Raw genomic sequence first — 11,772 nt, forward strand, 5'->3', positions numbered from 1 at the left:
TTGAGATTTTTTTAAAAAAAGGAACGTATGACTAGAGGTTTTTTTATACTTTCGTTGTGTTTTTTTGTTGTTATTGTTTACGAGTACTAGTGGTTTTCTCGATTCCATTGGTGACATAGGAAGCTAGGATGAGGAGAATGAGCAAGATCAGATCAGGTTTATTAATTGCTAACAATATTAGATAGGAGCTAATTGAAGGACTGAACGATCATGGACGATGGACGAACGTTCCAAGGAACGGAGAATATGGACCTGTGACAAACCTGCGAATGCATTTCAAATCATGGCAAGGTGTAATTTGGGGGCCAGTAACACATTTCTACCCCCCTCCTCCTTTTGGCTAGATGATTAGATAAACGATGGACCGAAAAGCGTGTTAGTAGAGGAAGGTCGGCATCGGAGCGGTATGGTAGACCCTATTACCACATCGAGGTGGGAACGTAGGGTCGTTTAGGTTCCTGCAAGAAAGGCGAGCGCAGCGGTGCTCAGGAAGAGAACGAGGAAATGATCACTAAAGGCACAAAGCAAACAAAACATATTACCATAGATAAGGGAAGGTGGCGCAAACAAACGTTTAAAGTAAGTCAAGCAAAATGATAACCTTATTACTTTCAAAGAAACGAAGAAAAAAAACTACAAGTACGCAACACACATACATACACACACAAACAACCACAAATACCAATCAAATACATACAAGTTCTCCAGTGGAGTTCGTCTTCGAGAAACGGGCTTTCCGTGTGGGAGTGGAGAAGAAACTATGAATGTTGTAACATCAACAAAAATTAATAATAAAGAAAAGGAACTCTTTTTGTAGTAAACGCAAGGGCAAAATAAATTACAGTCGATGATTAGATCGCGGCCCTGCGGCATAAAGTGTGCGCATCCGAAGAAAAAGGAAGCGCCTACCATGTTTATTCTGATTATTTTGTACAATGATTTCCCCAGTTACAAACAGTTGAGTTACAACTAAAATTGCTTAATGATACGGTCGACGATCTTTCGTAGTAAAAATGTATTTTATTCATTTACCTTTTGTTGCACAACTACATATTATTCTTAAAAAAATCATTTATACGAAAGTAAGTAGATAAAATTGATAGTACAAAAATTCAGATAGCCATTACTTCCGCGACACAGACTTCCGGCTCGGTCTGCTGCGGGGTGAAGTGGTCTGGATTGGCGTACTGGTGCTGGTTATAGCGCCGGTGATACCTTCCCGGTGTTTCGAATGGCGATGGCTGGCGACACTGAGCGGTGTCAGTACGACCGCAGCTCGCTTCAACCTAATCGGGCTCGACGTGGACGTCCCACTGTCGGTGCTGCTGTTGGCATCGGTTGCCGGTGGCTTACGGTCACGGAATCGCTTCCCGGGAGAAGATACGGCTGCTGGCTGAGCTACGTTAGAGCCGACGTTCCCCCCTCTTGCCGACGTTCGGGTGGGCGTTTTTGGGAGACTCGAAGACGGTGTTCCCGACGGGACGTTCGTCGTGGTCGAATGTGTTTTGGAAGCGGAAGCCGACGGTGACGGTGACTGTTCGTCCACATTTTTCGAGCGTCGAGAAGTCGAGGCTCGGCTGGGACGATCTGGCGTAGACACCTTTTCGGCCGTTTTCGTCGGCTTTTTGGCCGTTTGGTGGGAGGGTGTTTTGGCGTTGGATTGTCTCGCACGTGATTTGCGTTCACCTTCGCTGGCGGGCAGCTTTGGCGATGCAGCACCGAATGCCGAGAGTGACTTGCGCGTCATCACCTTACCGTTGATCGTTTGCTGTCGGCTGACGTGGCGAGTGATGCGCGGCATCGTTCCAGGTGTCGCGATACTCCGCTCGTACAACGTTTTGGCCGCCACCTTGTTCAACGGACGCGCGGAACGATCTATTCGGCTTACCTATCAATATCAGAGCGAGAAAAGAGTCAAAAACAAAACCGTTCCCATCATCATCATATCCATTACGTCCTTACCGTTACGTTCGGCGACCCATTAACGACCTCCCCATCCGACGTTGATTCGCTCGTGGAACTACTGCTGGTCGAATCCGATCTTTTGCCGGCGGCCGATGCGTTACGGCGCGCACTTGTCCGACCCGTGATACTTTTTTTCCGACCGGTCGTTAACGGAGTGGACTGCGTTTCTGGAATCTCGCTGTCACTGTCCGTTTCATGGGAGTTCCCGCTGGAGTGATCGTCCTCAGCTTCCTGTGTAGCAGGAATCTCAAATTCTTCCACCTGCTCCCTGTCTTTCTCTTTCTGTGCTTGTTGCATTGTCCGGTCTTTCATTGCACTGCTTGTGGACGGTTCCTTTGTTCGGCCACGGATCTTGCGCAACGCAGGCGCATCGGGCACCTTGAACGTTCCTTCCGATGAAGGAGCGGGGATGGTGCTCGTTTTCGGAGGTCCCTTTGGTGGTGGACAGGAACCAAAGCATAGCGAGCGACGCAAAGACTTCATCGAACTTTCCGAACGTTCTAACTGGGGAGGGGTCGTCATCGGAACGGGTGATGATGGGGTGTTTGGAACATCGGCCGCTTTCATAGGCGAAGCTAGCAGATCCGCGTCGGAATCCTCCTGGAGGATGGATTTGTTGATCTTCGGACGATCGCTTGATCTATCCACTTCTACGTCTTCGTCCTCTTCCTCCTCTTCCTCCCGCAGCTCATCATCGTCATCGTCTTGCTCAGCTTCCCTCGGTTCCTTTTCAGTCGATGGCGATTCGATGGCCTCTTCACCGAGTTCGGTCGCACTCGTCGTCAGCGTCGTTGGAGCGCGCGAGGAAGAAAACGAAAGTGGCTCGCGGATTTTGCCCAACATCATCTCGCGGAAGGTGGATAGTTTTTTCACAATTTTCGGGTCGAGATTCGACTCCTGCAGTATACCATTGACCGCACTCGCGAGGTCACCGCGCAGTGCCGGATCTTCCGTAATGTCGAGCACGAGCAGCTGATTACTGAGTATTCGCAGCAGATCCTTGAGCGTCAGATTGTCATGCACGACGCGCAGGAAGGTAACCGCGATGGCATTGTGCGGATTGACGCCCGGACTGCAAAAAATTGGCTGCGTCGAGTTGATCACGAACTTTACCACCGTCTCCGGGTGCACCTCGGCCAGTGGGCTCTCGTTCGGGGCCTCCAGCACGGCAAAGAGCGTCCGCAGCAGTGCCTTCTGCAGCAGCTCCTGACGCTTTTTCCTTATCATCGCTTCGAAGAAGATTCCGAGCACTTGCTGCGTTTCCGGATCGGTGGTTGGATTGAAGAAGCGCAACAGCAGCTTGGACACGATGTCCGGCGAGGTACAGTGGCCGTGCAGGATCAACCGGCAGAAGCCTTCGATGATGGTCGAGCAGATCACGTTGTCGTCACAGGTATCCATGAAGTGGATGGACATTTTGTAAAATTCATTACCGTTGCACGTGGTGGAGGACGACAGATCGTCCGGATAGCCGACGCTGTGCCGGTTGAACAGCTGGCGCGAGCTCTTGTTCGTGCGTGACGAGTCGTCCTTCGCGGTATCGTCCTTGTCGAGATCGAAGTGCTCGAACCCGTACCGATCGAGCAGCTCGAACACGCCCTCGATCGCCGTCTTCCAGAGGCGCGTCGATGCCGTATCCAGGAACTGCTGGTACAGCAATTGAAACGTATCTTTGCTCAGCCCATCGTACAGCATACTGAACGCGGTGGACGCCCGAAGGGCCCAGTTTCGGGTGTGCAACTGGGCCGATTGCACGTACCGGCTGATAAACGACTTGTACAGATCGCAAACGGTTGGGTCGAGTCCGCGCACCGTCGTACTGTTGACGAGGTAGAAACACACCTGCAGACACTTGATGATCGTCGCTTGTGTCATCCGTTTGGGCTTTAATATCGAGTCACGAAACACCAGCGTCGAACTGGATTCACCCGTCGTGTTCGAGATGGACGTCGTCATCTCTTGCAGCAAAGGCTTCACCAGGTTGGCGTACTCTTCGTTGCACTGGTTCAGCTTTTCCGAGACGCACTGCGCGCCGGCATAGTCCTTCTTCTGTACAAGCAGCGTTTCCTGCTCTTTCAGGTCGAGTATCTTCAGGCGCAAAGATGAAATTTTCATCTTCAGCGCCGTCTGCTCCGGGTGCTGCTCGAGATAGGATTCGACGAGAACGCGCGAACTATTTGAGACGTCCTGGCGAGATGGCTCGAGTATGGAGTTAACAAGGTCGACGAAAAACTTCAACCGTGTCTCAACGTCCGGCAGCAGCTTTTCGAACGTTTGCATTATGCTCTTTACGTTCATCTCGTTGAGCGTCTCGCTACACAGGATACCGGACAGCACAAGCTTCAAGCTGTCACACCCAAACACGTCGCCAAAGTCGTACATTGTGACAATCTCCAGCAGCGTCAACAGGATGTACTGGTAGTAAAGTTGTTGCAGTTTGTCCATCCCGTCCGGCTGGCCCGGGGACGTTTGGTTGCTGATGTTCGTCGTATTGCTGTTTGTGCACTTTACGAACGCGGCCATGCCGGGATTTTCAACTAACAGTTTGAGGTACTCGCAAAATTTGCTCAACTCTGGCATGTAATCTTCCAGCTCGTCTGGCTTAGTCTTTTGGATGTGTTCCAACATTGCCTGCCAGCAAATGGCGCGCTCAATGGTCAACTGATCCAGGGCGACGGTCCTGTTTTCTTCGCTAAACTGCAATATCTCCGTCATTTCCTTCACGCCGTTTTTGCTGAAAGAAAAAAGAAGATTAACGCAAGGATGCTACGTCGTGGCGGTGCCGTTTCCGTCCGTACCTGAAGATTTCGCTAAGAGCCATTTTCGATGTTTTACGAAAGCGATCCATTTCCTGCTCATCGGCATCGAGCTTAAGGGCCTCGACAAACGCCACACAGTCGCGCTGATACGATTCGACCCATTGCGGTATCATTACATTCCGCACCACCTTGCGTACGCTCTCCGAATGATCACTGAGGCCCTGCTCGAGGAACTTGAGCCGCTGCGCCACCTTATACTGGCGAACTGGGAAGCTACTCATCTGCATGTATGTGTGGCGCCGGACGCGGTCATCCACGTCCCACAGCCGCTCGAGGATGTTCGGAATCGAGCGATAGTTGCGCCCCAGGCAAGTAATGATCGTTTGGCGCACCTTGGCCGACGGGTCCTTGTCGAGATGGTAGGTGTACGCGCGAACGACGGTATCCTCCGGACTGCTCGGATCCTGCAGCCGCTGGAGAGCCAGCACGGCCTGCACGCGCACCTGCTGCGATACGTCTCGCATCCGTTCGAGCATGTAGCGCAAAATTTTGTCACAAATCGTGTCGTCCAGGGTGGCATCGGATCCCAGCGCGTTCAAGATCAGGTTCACCAGTTGGCAAATGCGAAACCGTACCAACGGAGCGCCGCTGATGGTGCTGAGCAACCAGTTGAAGATCGATTCCATCACCGGGTGCGTTACCGACTGCTCGCTGTACTCGGGCTCGGCGACGAACTTGGCACAGAACTTTAGCACGTTGTTCGCATACTCGTTTGTTTCTTCGTGTTGCATCTGTCGTTTGATGACCTGGAGGAAGGATTTCATGAACGAATCGTGCGGCACGGACGTGTACAGTCGCTTAAGCTGGTTGATCAGCTTGGGGTGCGTCGTTTCTTTTGCTTGCGCATTTAGCATCGTCTGCATAACGGCCGTGGAAAATTTCACCTTTTCCGGCGAAGGAACGGGTGCAGCTACCACCACTTTTCGCTTGCGCGGTGCCATTTCTATGTTTTGCACAAATGTTTCTCACTTTTGAACAGTTTTTATGATGATAACAGCTCGTTTCTTGCAACGCTACGCCACTTTTCTAACAACCGACGCTTGACATCAAGCGTTACTTTGTTTGTTGTGACAGTTATGGCGAGTAGATTTTCAAAATCGCGTAACGTTCAGTAACGGTTCCTAACATTGGCTGCGTTCTTTCCGCACTTGTCATTTCATGTTGTTATTTGCAGAAAGTTTGTGTTGTTTGGATCGAACAAGACGGTATGATAATTTACTGTAATTTAAAGCAGCTATCCTAAGTTTCCCATATTCCCAGCTTATACATAACATGTTCTGTGCCTCTTTTAGATTATTCCAAAAATGCCTGAACCGAACAGTAACGAGGGAAACAACACCAACCAGTATATGCGGCTGCAACAGTCACAGCTGATTCGCGCAAACATACAGAACATTTCCCAGTTTCTCAATACCGGGCTCAGCCCGGAAACCCTGGACATTTGCATCAAACTGCTAGAGGCCGGCGTTCACCCACAGGCGCTTTCGGAGGTCGTAGTACAAATTCGCAACCAGGTCGCTGCTATCAATAATGGAGCAACGGAGGAGTAGAATGTAATAAATGTTTATTTGAAGCAAAAAATGGATCTAGTCAAAGCGCGACATATAGTCGTCCACTACGTTTACTACCGGCAGGGCATCGGGAACGCTGGTTTTGGGTGTTTTTTTAGGTTTTGTCCGTACGTCATTGAAGGCATACTGTTGTATCCCGGTATCTTTACTCTGCGGGATAGCATCGAAACAGGCGAACGGTTTTGGAGCGTTAACCGGATGCAGCTTTCCACCCAGTGCTGCCATCGATATCAATATGGCTTCCTCCGTTCTCACAGTTCGGGAACCTTGTCCAGGAACGGTATTTAGATATTCATCAAACAAATCCTCCACCGAATCGACCGTCAACTTGGTATCACTTTCCAGTGCCGGCTCCAGACCAAGTACACCTCCGAAGACAACCAAGGCGTGTCGATAGGAGAGACTTTTCGCCTCCAACTCGTGCACATTGGTTCCACGGTCTGACGTACCGATGGTCAAATCGTAGCCTCCTTTGTACGGGCTTTTGGTGAACACTTGGGACAGTGAGTTGGCGATCCGCACCGTATATCCCCAGTAGATACCCGTCTCTTGACGGGGCTGCGATGGTGGCACCACTTTTGCGCGTAACTTTCTCGATTTCAACTCGGCTCCCTCCGGAAGCTTTACTGTCACTCGCACATTCGGTTCCAGCACATCATCGACCCGCACGTCGTTCAGCAGACCAACGTTCACGAAGGAACCTTTGCCCATCTTGACCGGTTTGTTGGTCACGATGCCCTCGCGGAACACAAACTCACTCAGCTGCCGTAGATGGTGCTGCGAGTCGAGTGGATTGAGCAGACCGCAATACTTCAGGTCATTGTGTATGGGGAAGAAGTACTTCCGCAGGTACTGCGGACACTCCAGATATTGCAGAATGCGGGCCAGTTGAATGCAGCAACGTCTCGCCGAGGTCGCACCTTCCGACGTTTCTATTGATGCCATTCGATCCGTGCCTTGGTTATGCGGCGCACAGTCATCAAATACAATGACTTCATCGACCTGGAAAACACACGCCGCTCGTGCAATCTGCCCTGCGAGGTATGTTCGGAGTTCTGGGGATTGAGCATTTTCCATTATTGATCCCGGCACGGCAATGCTGACCGTCGATACACGCTGGTCTTCGGACACCACCGGTACCGGCACATCGTCCAAGGCCGCTTGCTTTTCTTGCTCTATTTCCTCGAACTGCTCTTTGACACGATTTAACAGATTTTGTTGGCGTTTCTGTCGTTTTATTTCCTTCAGCTCCATCTTTTCTCGTTCCTTTAGACGCTTTTTCTGATTCACCTTCATGTTGGAAGCCAATGGATTCTGGTGATTAAAGCAAAACGAATGCTCCGATGGACAATAAACAAATGCACGTTGCCTTGTTTTGCTTACCCGTCAACATGACGACGAGAGTAGTAAACCATGGATCATAAACGGCTTTCACAGCATAGACGATGTAAATATTTACACTACGATCTGGTTCTGTACACCATAGTTTCTACAAATTGCTACGCTGGCCAACGCACTACGAACTTATCCAGATCCTAGCCGCAACATCATGGATGTAATGTCTCCCCAACTCATGTGGATTGGCACGCGGTGCTACAGAGTGAATCATACCAAAATGCCCAATTCTGACGACCAAGAGTTGTCCGAACGACCGCAAGGCTACGTAGAAGACGATATTTATGGTGATGATCGTGAAGAGGAGGAATACGACATAGAACTGAACGAGGCGGGGAAATTTCAAACGGCTTTCCACGTGCCAGCGTAAGAAAAACCAACAATTTTAGATTTGTGTATCTTGGTTGACAATTTTCAATTTTTGTCTGCAGAGCGTTCTACGCAATGATCATCGGAGCAAAGGGACAAACGCGCCAGCGGCTGGAGGCTGAAACGAAGGCACAAATAAAGGTACCGAAGCAAGGCACAACTGGCAACATCGTGATAACGGCCACCACCCGAAAGTCGGTTGCCGCTGCTCGGTCTCGCATTGAGCTCATTGTAATCGGTGCTCGAAACAAGCAGCAATTCACACACTTTCTCTCCGTGCCGCTTAATAATCCGGCAATCATGAAGCGATTTATTGATTTCCGCGAGAAACTTCTGACCAAACTTCCGCCAGCGTTTCGTGTTGATGAATCCTTGTTTCAACAACCGGAAAAACTGCACATAACCCTCTGCACGTTAAGTTTGATGGACAACGAAGACCGGGCGAATGCGGCGCAGGTCCTGCAAGATTGTCAGGATGCTATCATTAGGTATGGAACATGTTGGATGCATTTAGCAAGTTCATTTCAATAACTATCTGCCCACGAAATCTTTCTTTTACAGCCCCCTGCTAAAAGAAAACGGTCCAATGGAATTGCGTGTACGCGGGTTGGAATACATGAACGATGATCCGCATGCCGTTGATGTACTGTACGCCAAAATTGAATCCCCAACGCTGCAAAGTATCGCGGATCGTATATACGAGTACTTCATTTCCAAAGGGCTGATGCAGCGTAAATATGACCACGTCAAACTGCACGCCACGCTCATCAACTCGCTGTTCCGCACATCCAGCGGTGACAATGTGGACGAAAAAGAGGCGGAACGACGAAGGATTACCTTCGATGCCAGTGAAATACTGCGGCTTTACGGTGATTTCGATTTTGGCCAGCTGACGGTGAACGAAATCCATCTCTCCCAACGCTATTCTACGTCCTGCACCGGCTTCTACGAGGCTACCGCCACCATCAAGCTGTGAATGAACAAATAATAAAAACGGAAACCTCATGCACAGTGTGCGAAATTTGTGGTGTTTAAAAATAGAAACATTATTTAATTATGGGACAGCAAAGCACCCAACGAATAGCCCAATTTTTGTCATTCCAATCATCTCCCTTCCATTGCATTGTTGTGTGGCTTAATTTTTGTTCACGTGCACGTGCAACCGCTGTATCAATTTCATAATGTTTCCGAGGGAATGTTAGGGTCGGCTGCGTAACGTTTTTTTTTGTAGCTCCATTCGAAGCCCCGCTGGTCAAGGTGTAATTCCAATGCCAAGTTTACACATGCATCGACAACAAAACGCGGATTATATTTCCAGCCCCTAAATTATGGGGCCACCGGCAAGAGATATGGTTTCTGTCGATACGCGGACACGGTGGAAAGTGCGAATAACGTGAAACGAGGCGAAACGTGTTGGAGAAGTTTATAGTATCCAACGCTTTCGCGGTTCGCCCTTACCGGGTTCTCTAATGCTCCACCGCCGCTTTTTTACTCGTTTACGACGGCTTCTCCTTTCGCTTTTAGTATTCAGTTGATGCCCGCGACTTACTAAGGCGTCAGCTCAAGCAAAACCCGAGAGAGGTGGAATTACAATACAAGCACAGCACATGTGCGTTGGAGCACAACACGATGGACACAGCAACTAATACCGCTCGGAAGCGGGCAAGTTGCTGAAACTTGGTAGAAGTAAGATGCGGCATCATTTAGTAACTGCTTCGTGCCGAGAGCGGTTCATCAGACCGCGGTTTCTACGGTGCGGTTGAGCGACAGTGTAAAGACCCAACCGTGACCCGGATTGCACCATGCTGCTGACAATTGTGATAGGGTCCGTGGTGGCCGTTTTAACCTACAAGCTAGCCAGGTACGACCCAACTGAAATGACCATGCGAGTTGAGGGCTTATCAGTTCGGTGGCTTATCGGCGCAGCGTGCCCGGATTAAGCTAAGTGTCGGTCTGCCCCTCCCATTCTCCGTAGGCTTATCATCGAAGGGGGTCAGTTCCGCAAGAGCACCCGTTGCGATGGGAAAGTGATCCTCATCACCGGTGCCAACACGGGCATCGGTAAGGAAACGGCCCGGGAGCTGCTGAAACGTGGCGGAAAAGTGTACATAGCATGCCGTTCGCTGGAGCGTGCCAACCAGGCCCGGGATGACATAGTGGCGCAAACCGGACTCTCCGACATCCATGTGCTCGAGCTGGACCTAGCATCGATGGATTCGATTCGGCAGTTTGCACAAAGGTATGTGCGGTCGAAATCGTGCAAGGCCGGTTGTGGCATAATTTCCATTAAAATTCTAACCCGCCTAAGGTTTTTGGCTCAAGAAAAGCGGCTCGATCTGCTGATCAACAATGCGGGAGTGATGGCCTGCCCGAAAGCGCTCACAAAGGACGGCTTCGAACAGCAGCTGGGTGTGAACCATTTGGGACACTTCTTACTCACCAATCTACTGCTGGATGCGCTCAAGGCGGCCGCACCCAGCCGTATCGTGAACCTCTCCAGCTTGGCGCACAAGTACGGCAAGATCAACCGGAAGGACCTCAACAGTGAGCATTCGTACAACCAGGTGACCGCCTACTGCCAGAGTAAGCTCGCGAATGTGATGTTCACGCGGGAGCTGGCCAAACGGCTCGCGGGTACCGGCGTGACCACGTACTCCGTCCACCCCGGAACGGTCGACACGGAACTCCCTCGGCATATGGGATCGTTCTTTTTCCTGTTCGATCAGTAAGTAACTGTCCTCCCCACCAAAAGGAAACCTCCCCCTCTAGGTATCGCTTCATCTGTCCCTTTGTCACAGCAAACTTGTGAAACCCATATTGAGCGTTGCCTTCAAAACGCCACTGTCCGGAGCGCAGACAACACTCTACACGGCCCTGGATGAAGATCTCGCGCAGGAGAGTGGGAAGTACTACGCGTAAGTATGACGCGTGCCATGCATAAAAGCTTCACCCTTCCACCGGGTGGCGTTAACCGACATGCATTGATGCAATTGCAGCGATTGTCGTGAGCAAAAACTAAGCAAGTACGCCCGCGACGACGAGCTTGCCGAGTGGCTGTGGAACGAAAGTGCCAAGATGACGAAACTGAGCGTGGGATAGACGTCTTAGGTCAGATAAGCTGAGGCTCGGCTGCGTTTGCGTGATTCAGCGAAAACATGTAACAGGTTGTATCGGTCACAGGGTCACAGCCTACGTCTATAATTAGTCTAACGCTCTCTGGAAGTGGGGTATATTTTGAATACTAATGCCCGAAGGGAATAAAATAGGATGCTGAGTTACTTTTTGTGTTGAGAAACAAATAACCAGAGATATGGGACCGTCGCGCATGAGAATACATTTTGGAGTATGTACGTTTCTTTCGTTTTTCATACACAATAAGAAGACATATTTTAATTTTCATTTCATTTGTATCTTTATTTAATATTCATTTTTAGTTTTACAACGTTCAGAACAATGCCGAATAATTGTAAGCCCTTTCCATCACTCTTTGTCGTTCGAAGGAACCAGTTACGCTTTCCACGTTCCGAAAATGTCCTGACTGTGTTAACACATTGCATTTGGACACGAATTACTGAGGATTAAGAAGCATGGACCATTTGACAGGATTCGAGGAGACGATTAACGTAGCCTTAATCACCGAGGACCTTCGTCTG

At 50.0% G+C, this 11,772-nt stretch overlaps 5 protein-coding genes across 5 annotated transcripts; 3 read left to right on the top strand and 2 right to left on the bottom strand.

Annotated features, from left to right (window-relative positions):
• Nucleotides 1–1,123: 1,123 nt before the first annotated feature.
• On the bottom strand, nucleotides 1,124–5,775 carry LOC131281468 (condensin complex subunit 3). Its single transcript, XM_058310802.1, has 3 exons — nucleotides 4,764–5,775; nucleotides 1,963–4,699; nucleotides 1,124–1,888 (listed from the first exon to the last, which is right to left on the bottom strand). The coding sequence occupies exons 1-3, from the start codon at nucleotides 5,723–5,725 to the stop codon at nucleotides 1,124–1,126; spliced, it is 4,464 nt and encodes a 1,487-aa protein (XP_058166785.1). The 5' UTR covers nucleotides 5,726–5,775.
• Nucleotides 5,776–6,081: 306 nt separating this feature from the next.
• On the top strand, nucleotides 6,082–6,367 carry LOC131281485 (mitotic-spindle organizing protein 1-like). Its single transcript, XM_058310819.1, has one exon. It carries the CDS (start codon nucleotides 6,089–6,091, stop codon nucleotides 6,332–6,334), a length of 246 nt encoding a protein of 81 aa, XP_058166802.1. The 5' UTR covers nucleotides 6,082–6,088; the 3' UTR covers nucleotides 6,335–6,367.
• A 3-nt stretch (nucleotides 6,368–6,370) lies between these two features.
• LOC131294789 (putative methyltransferase C9orf114) lies at nucleotides 6,371–7,690 on the bottom strand. Its single transcript, XM_058322833.1, has one exon. The coding sequence runs from the start codon at nucleotides 7,649–7,651 to the stop codon at nucleotides 6,371–6,373; it is 1,281 nt and encodes a 426-aa protein (XP_058178816.1). The 5' UTR covers nucleotides 7,652–7,690.
• Nucleotides 7,691–7,904: 214 nt separating this feature from the next.
• LOC131281476 (activating signal cointegrator 1 complex subunit 1) lies at nucleotides 7,905–9,111 on the top strand. The gene is made up of 3 exons (XM_058310811.1): nucleotides 7,905–8,116; nucleotides 8,182–8,607; nucleotides 8,681–9,111. The coding sequence occupies exons 1-3, from the start codon at nucleotides 7,905–7,907 to the stop codon at nucleotides 9,093–9,095; spliced, it is 1,053 nt and encodes a 350-aa protein (XP_058166794.1). The 3' UTR covers nucleotides 9,096–9,111.
• An 810-nt stretch (nucleotides 9,112–9,921) lies between these two features.
• On the top strand, nucleotides 9,922–11,324 carry LOC131281477 (retinol dehydrogenase 12-like). Its single transcript, XM_058310812.1, has 5 exons — nucleotides 9,922–9,980; nucleotides 10,095–10,358; nucleotides 10,428–10,844; nucleotides 10,918–11,034; nucleotides 11,116–11,324. Exons 1-5 carry the CDS (start codon nucleotides 9,922–9,924, stop codon nucleotides 11,216–11,218), a joined length of 960 nt encoding a protein of 319 aa, XP_058166795.1. The 3' UTR covers nucleotides 11,219–11,324.
• Nucleotides 11,325–11,772: the final 448 nt, after the last annotated feature.

The sequence above is a fragment of the Anopheles ziemanni genome, chromosome 2 (genome assembly GCF_943734765.1).
Source record: "Anopheles ziemanni chromosome 2, idAnoZiCoDA_A2_x.2, whole genome shotgun sequence".
Taxonomy (NCBI): domain Eukaryota; kingdom Metazoa; phylum Arthropoda; class Insecta; order Diptera; family Culicidae; genus Anopheles; species Anopheles ziemanni.